Source organism: Microtus oregoni, unplaced genomic scaffold (assembly GCF_018167655.1).
Source record: "Microtus oregoni isolate MIOR12 unplaced genomic scaffold, Mior012 000012F_ref0000307, whole genome shotgun sequence".
NCBI classification, from domain to species: domain Eukaryota; kingdom Metazoa; phylum Chordata; class Mammalia; order Rodentia; family Cricetidae; genus Microtus; species Microtus oregoni.
In genome coordinates this window covers 35,173,191-35,189,680 of record NW_024543071.1, presented here as the reverse complement: position 1 = coordinate 35,189,680, position 16,490 = coordinate 35,173,191, and the positions used below count along the sequence as shown (strand labels likewise).

The 16,490-nt window shown below is 45.7% G+C and overlaps 2 protein-coding genes across 3 annotated transcripts in view; one reads left to right on the top strand and one right to left on the bottom strand.

The window, feature by feature from the left end:
• The window catches only part of Pip5k1b (phosphatidylinositol-4-phosphate 5-kinase type 1 beta), a 253,618-nt gene extending 245,515 nt beyond the window's left edge, over positions 1-8,103 (bottom strand). For both annotated transcript variants that reach the window (XM_041660767.1, XM_041660768.1), the window contains exon 1: positions 7,683-8,103. The gene's annotated coding sequence lies outside the window, so the exon portion shown is untranslated. The remainder of the gene's footprint in view (positions 1-7,682) is intronic.
• LOC121454710 lies at positions 7,107-8,985 on the top strand. The gene is made up of 3 exons (XM_041662148.1): positions 7,107-7,411; positions 7,892-8,280; positions 8,898-8,985. The coding sequence occupies exons 1-3, from the start codon at positions 7,107-7,109 to the stop codon at positions 8,957-8,959; spliced, it is 756 nt and encodes a 251-aa protein (XP_041518082.1). The 3' UTR covers positions 8,960-8,985.
• Positions 8,986-16,490: the final 7,505 nt, after the last annotated feature.

Genomic DNA, 16,490 nt, shown 5'->3' with positions numbered 1-16,490 from the left:
TGATCACAACAGTTACGCTACCAAGCAGCAGAAAGCTGGAGAAAGTCCACGGGCAGCATTAAAAATGTGCAGTGGCGTGCGGGACATCTGTGCATTTCCTCTCTCTCTCCTGGGATTTTGCAAAAGTTTTGCTTTGTTTTTCAAGAGATGAAAGCAACGCTACTCGTTTGATGTGTCCATTCGACACTTTTAGATATGAAGGCACTGTGCTGCTAAGGACATCATGGGGGAAAGACGCTCACGGTGTGCAGTCTACCCTTCTGACGCTGAGGGCTTCTAGGGGCACTGAGTTCAGCAGACACAGCACCGAAACCCTTCCCAGGGAGCAGGCAGCCCTGTCTTTGATAGAAAGGTGGTAAGAGCCTCCTTCCAAAGCCACCTGAGGACTACCCCAACATATGGCTACTCTAGGCACGGCACATCCCAGACCGAGCCACACAGGGCTATGGGGAAGGTCAGTAATGAGCTGGTGTTCAGCAGGACTGATCACCAAATAGTACAGAAGAGACCACTTAGCCGGAGACTGGAGTGACAGAGCTTGGACTCCACAGAGCCCTTCAACCAAGTCCGTTGTCAAAAATGCTCTTATAGAGTAGAGGACAACAATGCTACATCTTGACAATGACAATGAAAAAAACTAAGCCAGGCGGTGATGGCATACGCCTTTAATCCCAGCACTTGGGAGGCAGATGCAGGCAGATCTCTGTGAGTTCGAGGCCAGCCTGGTCTACAAGAGCTAGTTCCAGGACAGGCACCAAAGCTACAGAGAAACCTTGTCTCAAAAAAAAAAAAAAAAAAACAAAAAACAACAACAACGACAAAAAAAAAAAACCAATGAAAAAACTGCCTGCTTTTAACCCATGTCTTGATTACTTGATCGAGTCTGAATTCAAGTGTAATGGAATCAGTTGTTTAATGGAGGAAATTTCAAGATGGCGTAATATTCAGGCAGCAGTACAGTTACTACTCACTACATTTACTGAGGCTTACCAATGAGAATTCAAGTCACAAAGACTGGTATGGAAAAGAGTGGATGGACCAGGAGAGCGAAGACCAGTGGTTCTCAACCTTCCTAATGCTGTGACCCTTTAAGACATTTCTCAAGTAGTGACCACCCGACCATAAAATTATTTTCATTACTACTTCATAACTGTAACTCTGCTACTGTTATGAATCAATCATAATATAAATATTTGAGGGGAGTTTTTTGGTTTATTTTTTGAGACAGGGTTTCTCTGTAGTTTTGAAGCCTGTCTTGTCCTGGAACTCACTCTTATAGACAAGACTGGCCTCGAACTCACAGAGATCCACCTGCCTCCGCCTCCCAAGTCCTGGGATTAAAGGCGTGCGCCACCATTGTCTGGCATAATATTTGTGTTTTCTGATGATCTTAGGCTATCCTTGTAAAAGGGTCATTCGATCCCCCAGAGGGGTTACAACCCACAGGTTGAGAACCATTGGTATTGACAAAGCGTCTACTCTCCTTAAAGAGAGTAGCCCAGGTAAGGAGAACTCTACCACTTTGCAGTGGCAAAAAAGAAATTGTCTTGAAGGCAAGATCCTCTTTCCTGTCCAATCAAATTCAGTCAAGAGGAGGAAGACTGAACTTCGTGAAAATGCCACCAACGGGGTGTTGTCTGCTGGGAAATAATCACCTGGGGAAGTGTTTTCCCAGGTTTAGTCACCAAGGTACCCAGAAATCACTACAGCTGTGATAAAGGAGGCCACACTACATCACCATCTGGCAACAGAGCTTGGCAACACTGTCCATATGGTCCTGAATTTACAGGCGTGAAATATCAAAAGTTACGGAGTCACAGAAGTTTGCACCAAAGTTCAAGAAGGTCACCGAGGTCAGGTAATGTACGGCCTGTCGGATTTCTTGTAAGGGGGACCTTGAGAGGACACCCTGTGAAGCTGTGAAGGCAAAGCCCAAGCTGCAGTGGAGACCCCAGAACATCGGCCATGTCAGGACCATAAGGTTCACCAGGAAAGCTGTAAGGCACAGTGTGGAGCTGGCTTAAGGGGGCAGAACAGGAGGCGCGTGGAGTGACTGAAGGCTGTTGGAACACTAAGACTATCAGGAGCTCTAGATGCTGGACCTGGAACTGAAGCATGTGGTACTTGCCCTGCTCATGTTCAGTTTTGCTTGGTCTGCTCATTCCCCACTGTGCTCCCAGTCACCGCTTCACGGAATGAGGTTGTTTGTTAGTGTCATTGTATGTTGGATATATGGAGCATGTCATTTTATAAGGGAACAAGGTAAGAGGCTGTTTTGAGTTCTGGAGGAGACTTTGGACTTTTGAGTAGTGATGAAACAAAAGCCTATGAGAAATTCTGGGTTGAAATGAATATATTTTTGCAGTATGGGATGGCCAGGAGCCTGTGGGGCCAGAGATGCAATGTCATGACTTGAAGCGATGCACTCAGCGACAAGGGCCACATAGGGCAGCCCATCTTCATCTTTAATTTGACTGGTTTGGAATCACCTTAGAGGCAACACAGCTCTGGGTATTTTGGGGGTGTTTCCAAAGACAACCACCATCCAACAAAATGTTTATTTATATTAATCTTCTTGCTAAAGAAGACAAGTAACTAAACAGGAGTCTTAAACTATATTAGTTTTTCTAATTACTTTAAGAAAATGAAACTACATTAAAAAGTTGGAGTCTATTGAATAAAGCCTGTTTCGAGTGATAAAGAGACACCATAAAGTCCTGGATCTGCTTTCCACCAGTCTGGTTGGTATTCCTAAAATGACTCAGAAAGAATAGAATCACTGAATAATTAAGAAACATCCTGAGATTTTTAAACATTAATTTGGAGGTGGCTGACACATTTTAAAATTTCTCACCACTCATCATATCCCTAAACCCAAGAATATCAACATAAACAGCACAGGATAAAACCCAAGACTATCAACACAAACAGAACAGGATGCCAAACCTTTCCCACTGACGGAGAGTTGCCTAACACCTGCGACAATGCTTCCTACTCCCTCAAAGAGGTCATATGATGGTGGGCACAGATTCAGCAACAACAAAAAAAAAAATAAGAGGTATGAATTAAGCATGAGAAACTCATTACATTGCTGGGCGGTGGTGATGCACAACTTTAATCCCAGCATTTGGTAGGCAAAAGCAGGCGGATCTCTGAGTTCAAGGCCAGCCTGGTCTACAGAGTGAGTGCCAGGACAGACAGGACTATACACAGAAATCCTGTCTCAAAACCAAAAACACAAAGAAAAAAAAGAAACCCATCCCACAGCATGTTCAATCCATGGTATTTCTCGCGCCAGTCTATCTGCGAAGCAAAGAAACACATTTCTATACATGTCTATGACTAGCGATGTCTTTATGGTGCTTTTGAAACTCATCCATTAGCATCGCTGGATGTAGCTTAAACACCCCCTTCTTCTATACAAAATAGATGAACGTTCTACCATTCCTTTCTCCAAACCTTAGTTTCCCCCCAAGGTAAATTCCATCTCCCAGGCTCCCAGCACTCACAATTAGAATCCTCACCTGAGACTCATTTCACATCCCAAGAGTAACCCAGTTTGAAGAGAATCCATGGATGCACCTTTGCCCATTCTGATGAAGTCATGCACAGGATGATAACGTTGAGAATAAATCAAACAAAACTGAGGTTGGCGCATTTGTTTATTTCTAGTAGGACATGGCTGAAAAAAACAACTTAATGGCATCGCCTATTCTAAAAAATATGCTTGAGGTTGATTTGAAAAACAAAAACAACAAAACAAAAAAAATACAGAAAAATTAGTAAGACAAAATGATGCGAAGGTCCTCCAGTCCTTTCTCTGGATTTCAGCAGAAACACCTCCAGCTTCAGAGATAAGAGTACAAGCGAAGGCTGTGCTCAGCTACATAACGTACTGGGCAGCTCCAAAGAATCAAAAGGACTCCTCCAACTCCAGTCAGTGCGTTACTTACAAAGGGAAATGGTTTTTCTTGTAACAAACAACACATTTAGGACTTGATGTTTGTCAGAGAACAATAAGGAAGGCTGTAGCCATACACACCACACACACACACACACACACACACACAAACACACAATTATTTTTCTGCTTTGAATTACAGTTTAACAGGAGTACAACCAAATGCAAATGAGATGTATGCATATTTATGATTTTACTGGCTGGGTGACAGGGCCACCTTTAGTGGCTGCCTTTATTTACCAGCACAAAACCACCCTGCATTTGTTTCTATTCAAACAAATCCCTTTCTTCAAGCCCTGGATGGAACAAAGTATTAATTATGAATCTGCCAATGTATCTTAGTCATGAAAATGATAGCATATGGATGAGAATGGACATTTATTTAGACAATAATATTTAAAAAACAAACAGAAAACCACTTTAAAATATACCTGCTCCATAAATTACTGGCAAACAAGTTTTCTGAAAATCTCTAACGTTTCTAAAAGTCAAAACTGCACCCTCACAACTTTGAAAGTAAGCCTCCCTAACAATGCTGCATGAGCTCTGGCCTTGGCCCAGCACCCACGTGACCATGAGCCAGTGAGTTTCCTTCCTAACTCTTCAGCTGTCATACCTGTAAATAAATGGCCTATCTCCAAACAAGTTAATGCTGCCATTTAAATTCTTTCTCAAAAGGAAAAAATATCCCACCCCCTAATAAACAGCAAGGTCTATGAGCAGTATTTCAGATCCACTGTGGAAAGAGAACAGTAACTAGGTTGGTTTCACTAATTAGGTTCCTCCTGCAAAACCACGGAGCCAGTGTTAGTTGTTACTGGAAAGCACCTCAGCAACCTTGAGTAAAAAGGAGACAAGTCCGTTCATAAAAGGACACAAGTCAGTTTCTGGGGACGGATCCTTTAGCCAGCTACTCGTTTCTCACAAGAGGTGGACGGGCATGAAAGGGAGCATCATACAGATGGCATGAGGATAGGAAAACCTGCTTCATGAGATGAACTCAGGAGACGACGTGGGTGATCACCAATAGGCTCCCAAGAAGGCACAACTCTCTTCTCACAGGTAAATTACCTTCCATGCTGGGAATTTACATGCGAGGTTCTGTATGTCTTACAGCATGCTTTCCCTATGAAAGATCTCATTCCCTTCTATTAACCGAACAGCTGTGTGTGTGTGTGGGGGGGGGGGGGTATTTACTATATGCAAACTGCAAAACTTTAAAAAAAAATGACTTGGCGGTGGTGGCACATGCCTTTAATCCCAGCATGAGGGACACAGAGGCAGGTGGATCTCTGAGTTTAAAGCCAGCATGGTCTACAGAGCGAATTCCAGGACTGCCAGGGCTACACAAGGAAACCCTGTCTCAAGAAAACCTATTAATTAAATGAATAAATCAATAAGTGTGCACATATACTGTTGAAGTACTGACCCAACTTGTACCCGAGAGTACTTCACCCTGAGTACTTTAACGTCAAACAGAAGCACTAAACAACTTAGATGGGAAATTAAACACACTTGCAGTTTTCTTTCCCTCCAACAAGGTCCACAGTCCAAGTCAGAAAAAGTAAACTGAAGCTGGCATCCATGATCAACTAAGCCCCTTGGCTGACTCAGGGTAGACATTTTCCTACTCCTAAACTTGAGAAGAAAAGGACCCAAAAGAAGTAATACCGCCTTGCTAGACACCACAGAATGCTAAAGCTGGCAAAAGAAACAGAATCCCATAGGCACTTCGTTGTGTATGGGAAAGATTTTAGGCTTGGAGGTGGTAAGTCTGGTACAAAAGTTGTGTTGGAGTTAGGGCCCAGGTCACCAAACAGCACTCTGAACAGCATGACCTCATCCTGATCAGAAGTGGGACAATGACAGAAAACACAAAAGCACCAAGCTGCCAGGAGATTAGATGAACTCTCTGGTCAGAACCTCCAGGCAAAGGAGAAGCGAGGCACAACTCCCAAGGTTGTCTGACCCTGAGTTTCCTCACATCTGCAACGCGAACGCGTGAGTGGCAAGTCACAAAGAGACTGTACTGGCCACCAAGAAAGGAAGACAAGTCTGGTCATTAAAAAACAAAACAAACAACAAAAAACCACCAAGACTTCAAGTACAGAGCTGGCTCTGAGTTAGGAACAGCAAACCTGGCTGGGACTCTAACAGCCACTTGTCACTGTGATAAATCCCAGAATCCAAGTGTCCAGGGCCTCCTGCAAATGTGCGATTATCATCTTTATCTCGTCCCCCTCAGACACGATTGAGAATCAATGAGAATACTGTAAAGTATTTAAAAACTGCAAAACGCTAATGCAACTATTAGGTGGCGTTCCGTCCCTCCAGTTTTCTTAGTTTGGACAAAGATGTAATGTGGCTGGATCTGTGAGTGCTAGACAGCTTTCCTTCCCAAGATGAACATCATATATCAAGAGCTGACTGCCTGCCCTTCCCATCCGTCCTCAGGGGTCGCCACCTTTGCTCTCATAACCAGCATTTCCTTCAGCTCAGAGATCATAGGTGACACTTAAGGTTGTTGGGCAAGGGGTTCCTTTCAGCTGGTAGCCCTCTAACAAAAGCTTCCACGAACCCCCATTTATTTTATCACAATGGAGTCGAAAGAAAACCAATCCTTGGACTTTGATCCACTCCAACAACTGCAAAAACACTACAGCCTCTCCACAGAACAAGAGGGAAGTCTCCTGGAAGAGGGAAAAAAGGGTCCCTCCGAGCTGAAGTTCAAGAGAAAGGAGTTGGATCACTCCTTGGGTCAGATTAACACATTCTCGGTCCTTGGGGGCCATTCATTTTACAGTGGGGACCTCTACCTAGCTGAGAATGTCATCTAGGGCCAGTGTCAGGGGTGTTACCTGGGGGCCAGAGCTTTAAATAGCATCACACTAAATAGCAGATCCCTGTTCGAAGCCCTGATTTTAGTAGGCACAAGAAAAAAATTCACTGACCTACCCAAACAACTTCTCCGGAACAGGTTTCTACCCAAGCATGCTGTGCGAGGCAGACAGCCTGCTTGGGCGGTGGGGGTAAGCAATGAGAGAACACTCATCTGCATAGATGAGAGATAAGCAGTTTGTTGTCTTGGGTGCTGACGACTCCTGGCACCAGAGCGGCAAATCCAACTCCAGCACTCTTCCACCCCATGGCCCCATACTCCCAGTCCCCTGCTCCAGATGTTGAAGCTTCACGTTGCCTGGGCCAGTGGAGAGAGGGGCCCCATAAAAGTCCCTGGCTGTTTTTAGGCTGGAACCGTACCTCACCTGTTCCACCCGGCGCCAAAGCCAAAAATCACCAGAATACTGACTCACGCAAGCCCCTGTGGACATCCCAGGGGCGCCTAACAAGTTCGCGGCTGTTTAGTAGCAGGGGAGAAAGACGGGGACACCTCTCCCACTGCAACCAAACTCAGCAGACTGCCCTGAAACGAGGGTGGGGGATCACGCTTAAGTGAGCCACAGTGGTCGGCGGGTGTCACAGCCACCCCAGGGATCGGGGCAGGGAACCGGTGGGTGCCCACCGGGAATGCGCAGCTGAGGCCCCCCGAGGTACAAGGGTCCTCGTTCGGGAACCACGGGCGCCCCCTCCATGTCACCCCCAGCACAACTCAGACAGTCAAAGTGGCAGGGTGGAGAGGTCAGGTCTCAGAAGAGACACAGCCCCAGGCGCGGCGGCTAGGGAGGGTGTAGGCAGGGTTGCCGAGGACGCGCAGGAAACTTACCTCCCCCGGCCGGCGTGCTGGAGCCTCAGAGACCGAGACCAGTTGCGCCACGGCGAGCAAGTTGTCGGGATGTTGCGGGTTCCTGGGTGGCTGCTGCGGGCAGCGGGTGGGGCGGGGCCGGGGCAGCGCCGGAGGCGGGCAGGTGCCGGGCCCTGCCGCGGGGCCACACTCGGCTCGGACACGCGGTGACGGGGACGCGCGGCTGCGAGTGTGCAATGCGCGCGCGCCGCGGCCGGTGTGCGTGTCCCCGCGTTCCCCTTCCTTCCCGCCGCTCCTCTCACCGTCAGAGTGGCTAGCGGACCACAAGGACCCGGCAGCCGGGGGTCGCAAGGCGAGGCAAGATCCGGGGTGGAGGCCGAGGAGTGGCAGCACCCGCCGGCCTCAGGTCCCCGCACGGCGCGCCGGAGTCCGAGCGAGGCGGGCGGCGAGCAGGCTGCGCGGCGGCAGCGACTCCCGGAGGCTGCAGGCCCCGCCCGCCGGCCGCCTAGGCTCTTCCCCTTTTCTCTCCACCCACTGCTCCATCCCGCACGCCCTGCAGGGAAGCCAGACCGGTTTGCAGCAGCGGCGGGGCCCGCAGTCGGAACAAGTGCCGGAGTCGGTGCGTGGGGACTATGCACCCTGTGCCGCTGCCCGCAACCTGGACGGGGGTTGGGAGTGGGGGGCAAGGTGAAGCGGCTCCCTGGAATTAGCAGGATCCTCCGAAGCTCCAGGGCTTCTTGGTACTTCTAGCAGTCTTGAAGCCTCACAGCTGAGTTCTGTGTTGGGGTAGAGCACGTCCCTGCCCCAGGCCACTGAACCAGGTTATGCCTGACTTCTGTTTCTTGGAGAGCTAGCACTTAAGTACAGGCTCCCTCTTCCACGAGGAAAGGACAGGCAAAGGTTCTGAGACCACAGCTGTCCCCCTTCTAAGGACAGCAGGTGTTTTAAGGAAGGTAGATCTATCCAACAGGTAGGGATAGGTTAGTGAGGGGTCCCGCGCAAATGCGCAGCAATGGGGCGCACCTGCTGGAGCTTCTTGGAATCTCACCTAAGTTAGTATAAGTGCAAAGAGGGTGGAGACCAGACCTAAATATGTGTTTGGAGTTATTCTGTCCTGGACACTAATATTAAATTTATCAAATAGGCACGGGAAGATAGCGACTCCTTCCAGTAGGGTCGAAGCAATTGGAGTTTTTCAGCTTCATAACTTCCTTCCACTTTTCCCTTCTCAAACAGTTGTGGGAAATAGAGCTCACGTTCTGTGCGGTGGAGGACAGCATTTGATGATCCTTGCTTGAGGGGGGACACTCCCTTGAGATTCTGCAAAGAACACTGTCTGCAGTTTTGAAACCTTTTACCACCACCCCCACCAACTCCAGTGATTTTTGTCGTGGTTTGATATCAGTCTGGGATGGAGAACAATAAATCCGTTGTAACAAAAATTGATTTAAGGTTTTATTGAAGTGAAACGGGCAAATCAAATAGATGTGAATTGTTCTTTGGCTATATTCCCAGTGTATTTCTTCCAGGTGTGTCTGGCCACTACTGAAGATTCAGGGCACCATTGATTCAGGACCCCTCTGCTTGGGTCCTGGCATCCTGAACTTATTAAAGTACAGAGTAACAGCATGTGTGGTCCAGCTTGCACGCTTTTCAGATGAGAAAACCATGGCTCAAAGACATCCAGTAACACAGACCAGAACACAATTTTCCTTACTCTTCGTCCCTGAACAAAAAGTAACCGAAAAACCAGCTTAACTGAGTTCAGGATGGGGCCAGTGGAAGGGGGAGCAGACAAAGGAACAGATCAAAGATCAAAGAACCTTGCTGCCTCCTGCTGTGAATTACTGTCTAGGGGGCAGCAGCACACTGCTCTTAGTGGCGGACTAGCTGAGATCTGGGAGGGGGGAATCACAGTCTCTCTCTTAGCGTGCTTCTCAGACTTCCATTCTGAAATTGAAGGAGTGGGGTGTGAATTTGCTTCCCAGAGCGGGGAGGCAGGTTGGGTGTCAGTAAAAATGCCTCAGGGGATGTGAAAAACAGCAAAGCTCAGAAATCTCAGTGGATCAAAAGTGGTCAGATGCATTACACTCAGACACCCCAGTCCTCCTTTGCTTCCTCTACAAAGCTGCTTTTCCCATTAGCACCTAGACTGCTTTCTGTAGTCACAGAGGCGAATAGCCTTGAGTTTCTATAGGGAAGATCCAAAGCCAACTGCCTACTGGACATTTAGAGGGCTAATGCTGTGAAACCAGACACAAAAGCCTTGATACTGTAGTGTTATTAGTTCTGTATGGTGAGACAAAAATTTCTTCCTGGCTCTACCTCAATAGAAACTCAAGAGAGTCATCCTCTACTGGAAATAGAAAAAGCATCAATGTCACTAGCAATAGTGACTTGGTCAGTTGATATAGTGACTTGAAGCCTATATAAACCCAGAAAATACACATTTAAATGTCTTACTTAATTTCAAATATTTTTCCCATAGATTCCAGATCTTGGCCCAAAGTATTTTTTTTTAATACTGCCCTTACACAGGAGACATGCATGTTCTTTTTATAGCCCATTTGATGATATTAACGGTCATCAATTGATAACTTGCCTTTATTCACATGATAAAAAGCATGTCTTGAAAACTGTACATTTTTGTATCAGATCTTGGGATTCTGCCATTACCAAGTCTGCTGCTGGACAAAGACCCTGGCGAAGCTGGGCGGTGGTGGCGCACGCCTTTAATCCCAGCACTCGGGAGGCAGAGGCAGGCGGATCTCTGTGAGTTCGAGACCAGCCTGGTCTACAGAGCTAGTTCCAGGACAGGCTCCAAAACCACAGAGAAACCCTGTCTCGAAAAACAAAAAAAAAAAAAAAAAAAAAAAGACCCTGGCGAGCAAGAGCTGAGTCATCACAGTGGAGGTCATCTTTGCTAGGCAAAGATTTGTTCTCAGAGGCACAAACAAGTCCAAGCGAGCTTCATCAGGCTTGGTCCAGATCAACAGACCATCCACCCGAACCATAGGTCTGTAACAAATAATGAGCTGCTACCTGTAGGCAACTCTTTCAGTTACCGACTGCTGCCCAACAAACCATACTAGAACACTGTAGCCCCAAACCCTGATGATTGACTAATCGGACTGTAGATGAACTAATATGAAAACTCACTTGGCTTCATTCCCTTGGCAGCTTGACAGAGCTGCAAGGTGCTGGGAGGCTTCACTTGAATATCAGATATCTCAGTCCTCCACCACGTAACAGCTTCTGACTTCTCATGTGGCTGAGTTGGGCTTCTCTACGGCAAAACGTTCATACTTCTTCCATGGCGTCCAGTTTCTAAAAGGGAGAAACTAGAAACTGTCCTATTTTAAGAATAGAACTTGGAAGTTCTATGCTATTTCCACTTCATTCTATTGTCAACTGTGGGTAGTTCATCTATCATGGATGCTGTAGCCAGGGAAACAAACACAAACAAGAATCCAGAGGAAAGCCTGGGATTGTAGCTGTTGACATCAGACAGCAGAACCCTTACCTTTCACAACTTAGAATTGCCTTCTTTTTATGGAAATGTAATTTCTAAATAGACAAAGGGGCTTAAATATTTTGTATAGCTTGATTTTTCTAATTGTGGAGGGAGAGTTTACCCTGAAAACTCCATGGTCTCTAATTTCAAGTTCACTCTGAAGATTAGCTAAGTCTTGAAATATCATGGCTACTTTCCTCTCTTGTTGTTTAATTATTTTTTACTCTTTTCCCTTCCTTCTGATAGCTGTCTCTTCCTCTCTCCCCTCCCTCCCTCCCTTTTTCTTCCCACCCTTCTTCCCTCCTTGCTTCCTCTGTCTTTTCCCTTTTTTAAAGTTTATATATTGATTCCTGTAATTGAGAAATTAATTTATGTAATATATTCTGATCATGCTCATCCCCGTCCCCAAATCCTCCCAGGTCCTCCCTACCGCCACACCTTCCCGACTCTACCTGTTTCTTTCTCTCAGTTAAAAAAAAAAAAGAAGAAGAAGAAAAAAAACAAGAAACATGCATGCACACATGCGCGCGTGCGCACACACACACACACACACACACTCACAAACCCAGAAACTAAAATATACAAGCAAAAGGTCAATAAGACAAAAAGTACCCAGACAAAGCAGTATGAGACAAAAATCTACAAAACACCATTTTGTGTCCGCCAACTATTCCCAGACATGGGGCCTAAGTGTGGTTCATATACTCGGTGAGAATTTATTGGATAAAACTCACTTTCCCTTTGCAAGTGTTATCAATTACAAACATCTTCTAGGTTAGGGGTAGGAGACGGGTCCAGTTTGCCACTCTGAGAGCTGGGATCCATCTGGCTGGAACCTGTGCAAGCTCTCTGCCTTTTCCCTTTTTAAATCCTAATCACCCCCTTATCCCTCCTTCCAATTTCCTATAAAGTTTCAAAACAACATGGAACTAGGAGTCATAAGACCCATGCAGTGTTTGATTGAAAACTGTCTCCCGTAAGCTTGTAAACACTTGGTACCCCATTGGTACCACTGTTTGGGGAAGTTAAGGAACCCGTAGAAGGTAAAATATTGCTGGAGGAAGTATGTCATCGAGGGTGGGCTTTGAGGATTTATAATCTCACCCCCACTTCCTGCTCTTTTGCCCGGCTTCCTGTATGTGGACAGAAACTTGCTTAACCAACTTCCTGCTACTACCACCTTGCCTACGGCCCTGCCCTGCCTTCCCTACCGTGAGGACGCTATCCCTCTGGAAACACACTGAAATAAAACCATCTTCCATAAGTTGCTCACACTCCTGGTGTCTTATCGCTGCAACAGAAAATTGACTGATGCACGTGACCTTCTCATCCTACCTCTGACTCTGGTGAAGTCGGCATTCTCTTGTTTTCAGACTCCTGGTCTACCTCGCCCGGTTAGCAGAGACATGCTCTGAAAAGTCCCTCCTATTTTATTTACATTATGAGATCCTCAACTGCCTTCTGCCGTGTACACAGTGGCAAGGTTTAAAGGGAGTTTGACTAGCAAGAACTCTCTAAAAACCTGTGTGATTCCCAATGCCTCAAAACTTCTTCATATTTTTCCCTTATAATTAGAAAGCATGAAACTTTCCCAGCTATAAGCCCTGTTTAATTCTTTGCCCAAGGTTAGCATTATCCCAGCTCTCTTGAAAACTCGCTGATGTCTACGTTCTCCAGTCAGAAACAATATGAATACTAGAGGCCCAATGTCAACAGGCATGCAAGTACAACCCTAAAACATTCTTCCTCCAAAACGTAAGAGATATGAAAAAGAGCTAAGAAGGGTTTCTCTAACAAATTTCTGCCCAAATAAAAGCATATGCACTAAGATTATGATTGCACAAAAACTGTACATAAAACCCCCTCAAAATAAAATTACGGAGAATTGAAGTATTCATGTTGAGTGGGGAATTCCAATGTTTTTTAGGTTGATGCTCTATTGGTTTATGCATTTAAACTGTATATACCGTAAGCATTCCTAGTTCTCCTTGCAGCTGTACCACCCGTCTCCTGTCAGAGTCACTGACTCCTCTTTTCCTCAGTACCTTTTCCTTGTTAGGAACAGACTCCCGCGAACATCCTTACCAGGTGAATTTTCACTCCGCGCACGAGTTACAAAAACAAACCCAAAATGATTTATTTGAAGAGTGGAGAGAAGTTGCAGCTATCAGAATGGCAAGGATGGTCAAGAGAACCACACTGAAGTGTAGAAAACATTCTAAAGATACACTATGCCTTCACATACCTTTTTCTTTTATCCATACTGAATTAGAAATTTTTTGTTTTGTTTTGTAATAATTTAATTTTTTATGTACATTGGTAGTTTTGACTGCATCCATGTCTGTGTGAGGCCGTCAGATCCTCTGGCTCTGGAGTTACAGACAGTTGTGAGCTGCTATGTGGGTGCTGAGAATTGAACCTGGGTCTTCTGGAAGAGCAGCCAGTGTTCTTAATCACGGAGCCATCTCTACAGTCCCCTGAATTGGAGTTTTAAAACCTGCAAGTCAGGATCTTGTTTGCTTGCTTGTTTAAGACAGCATCTCTCCTTGCGGCCTTGGCTGTCCTGGAATTCACTCTGTAAACCAGGCTGGCCTTGAACTCACAGAGATCCACCTGCCTCTGCCACCTGACTGCTGTGATTAAAGGCCTGTGCTACCACACCCGTCAGAAGTCAGAATGTTGATGAAGGATGAACGGATCCTCTTTTGGTTGGACACACTGATTTACCCTTGAGGTAGGAGTTAGGGAAAAATAAAAAGAAAACTTGAGGTAGAAGAGGGAGATTGAAGTGAGCTCCAAGTCGTTGTGTCCTGGGAGCCTCTGAAGAGCAGTGTATTAAAACACCTCTCTGAAAGTAACAAAAATCATCTGGGGAATCAGTGGTCAAGTCCTTGGAAGACATTTTGTACCCAGACAAAAAGAGTTCTTCTGAACGTGCCCAAAGTTGTCTCAATGAACATGGGTTCCCCATGCCAAAATGTTTTGAAGTTTTGAAGTGTAAAATCTTTGGGTTTTTTTTCTTTTTTTTTTTTTTTTTTTTTTTTTTTTTTTGAGACAGGGTTTCTCTGTAGCTTTTTGGTTCCTGTCCTGGAATTAGCTCTTGTAGACCAGGCTGGCCTCGAACTCACAGAGATTCGCCTGCCTCTGCCTCCCAAGTGCTGGGATTAAAGGCATGCACCACCACCGCCCGGCTAAATCTTTGTTTTTTTACTTCACTAAAATGTCAAGAATTTTCTCATCGATAGTGAACACAAATTTGGCATCAAATAGATTAAAAATAAAAGGCTGACAGGTCTAAAAAGAATAGCAGGAATTTTTACCTTTATACCTGTAGGGTTGATTCCAGGGGCACTTAGAGGTGTGACAATGCAGATGCTGAGGCCCTATATAAAATAGCAGAGTATTTACAGATGGTTCATGCGGTCCTTATATATACTTTTTGTGGTGCTGGAAATGAACCTGTCCCATACATTTAATCTCTAGATTACTTATAGTAATTAATTATATGTAAATTCTCTATAAACAATTACAGTACCTTGTTTAGGAAATAATAACAATATAAAGTGTCTCTCTCTCTACACACACACACACACACACACACACACACACACACTCAGAATAGCCCCAGCTCTTGTTTCCCTAAGATTTTTTATCCATTGGGTAGAATTCACAGAAACACAGCCCATAATATGTAGACTATAGTGCACTCTTCTGGGAGGCAGAGGAAGACAGTGATGCTGATGGAACCGTTCATGTTTCTTAGGTAGATTCATCTTTGTCCCACCAAGCTGCAGCCGCTGCCTCCCTCTAGCCAGCTGATTAGTGAATGTCCTAGGGTTTCCGTCACTGTGAATAGAGGCCACGCCCACAGCAGCTCTCATAAGGAAACATTTAACTGGGGCTGACTTACTCTTCTGAGGTTTAGTCCATTATCGTCATGGCGGGAAGCATGGCAGCATGCAGGCAGACATGGTGTTGGAGAGGTGGCTGAGAGTTCTACATCCTGATAGGTGGGCAGCAGGAAGAAAGTGAGACACTGAGCCTGCTTTGAGCTTTTGAAGCTTCAGACCCCACCCCCAGGGACTCACTTCCTCTAAAAAAGCCACCCTCACCCCAACAAGGCCACACCTCCTAATAGTGCTACTCCCTCTGGGCCTATGGTGGCCATTTTCATTCAAACCACCACAGTGAGCAAGTCAGAGTCTTCTCCCCGATAGAGTGGCAGCTTCCAGGATCAATGCCCGTGTTTCTTGAGCTTCATTTTCTGAAGGGAGATAGAATGGCACACGTGATGCTAATAACACAAGAAATATTTGTGGCCTAGAAATGAATGTTAGCTTCAGACTGCAGTGAGGCTCTAAGATCCGCCAAGCCCCTGGGAATACGCTGGTAAGACACAGCATGGATTCTGCTTTTCATCTTTTGAAAACACAGTAGTGACTCTCCTGCCCATTGAAGGATGATCCTCACAAGCCTCTGCTGTCTTCTCGGCCATGTCTGAATGCTTTGCTGTCAAAGTCGTAGTCTGACTCCCCCTACCAAGCCAATGGCTACAGTCTGCCACAGCCATCTAACAGGAGATGCAAACTGATACAACACACAGTCTTAGCTATGGTTTCTATTGCTGCCACGAAACACCATGACACAAAGGCAAAGCTGGGGAGAAAAGGGTTTATTGGGCTTATACTTCAGCATTGCTGCTCATCACTGAAGGAAGTCAGGACAGGAACTCACACAAGACAGGATCCCAGAAGCAGGAGCTGATGCAGAGGCCATGGAGGAGAGCTGCTTACTGACTTGCTTTCCCTGGCCTGTTCAGCCCACCTTCTTATAACACCCAGGATCACCTGCCCCTTACACCCAATACAATAGCTAAAATAAAACAAAAACAAAGCTAACAACAGTGGCTTATAAGCAAGTAAGGAAATTGGGATTCTCATCCATTGCTGGTGAGAACATAAAAAGGTGAAATTGGTTTGGAAATTGATTTAATAGCTGCTCAAAGGGCTAAATATAAGGCTTTAGTCACCAAGTTTGATGAGCCAAATTTGATCTCCGAAACCTAAATGGTAGAAGAATTTAGTCCTGGAACTTGTTCTCTGGCCTCCACACACATGCTGAGGCATGCATGTGTCCATACACATGTATATACACACTAAATACATAAAGTGATATTAAAAAATTAAAGTTAAGTGCAAAGCCATCCCTAGGTATATCCCCAAGAGATGTGGAAGCAAAGCCACAGGGGAGCTTGTACCCAAATGTCAGTAATAGCATAGAGTGAAAACAGACAAATGTCTGTCAATGATTGGGTA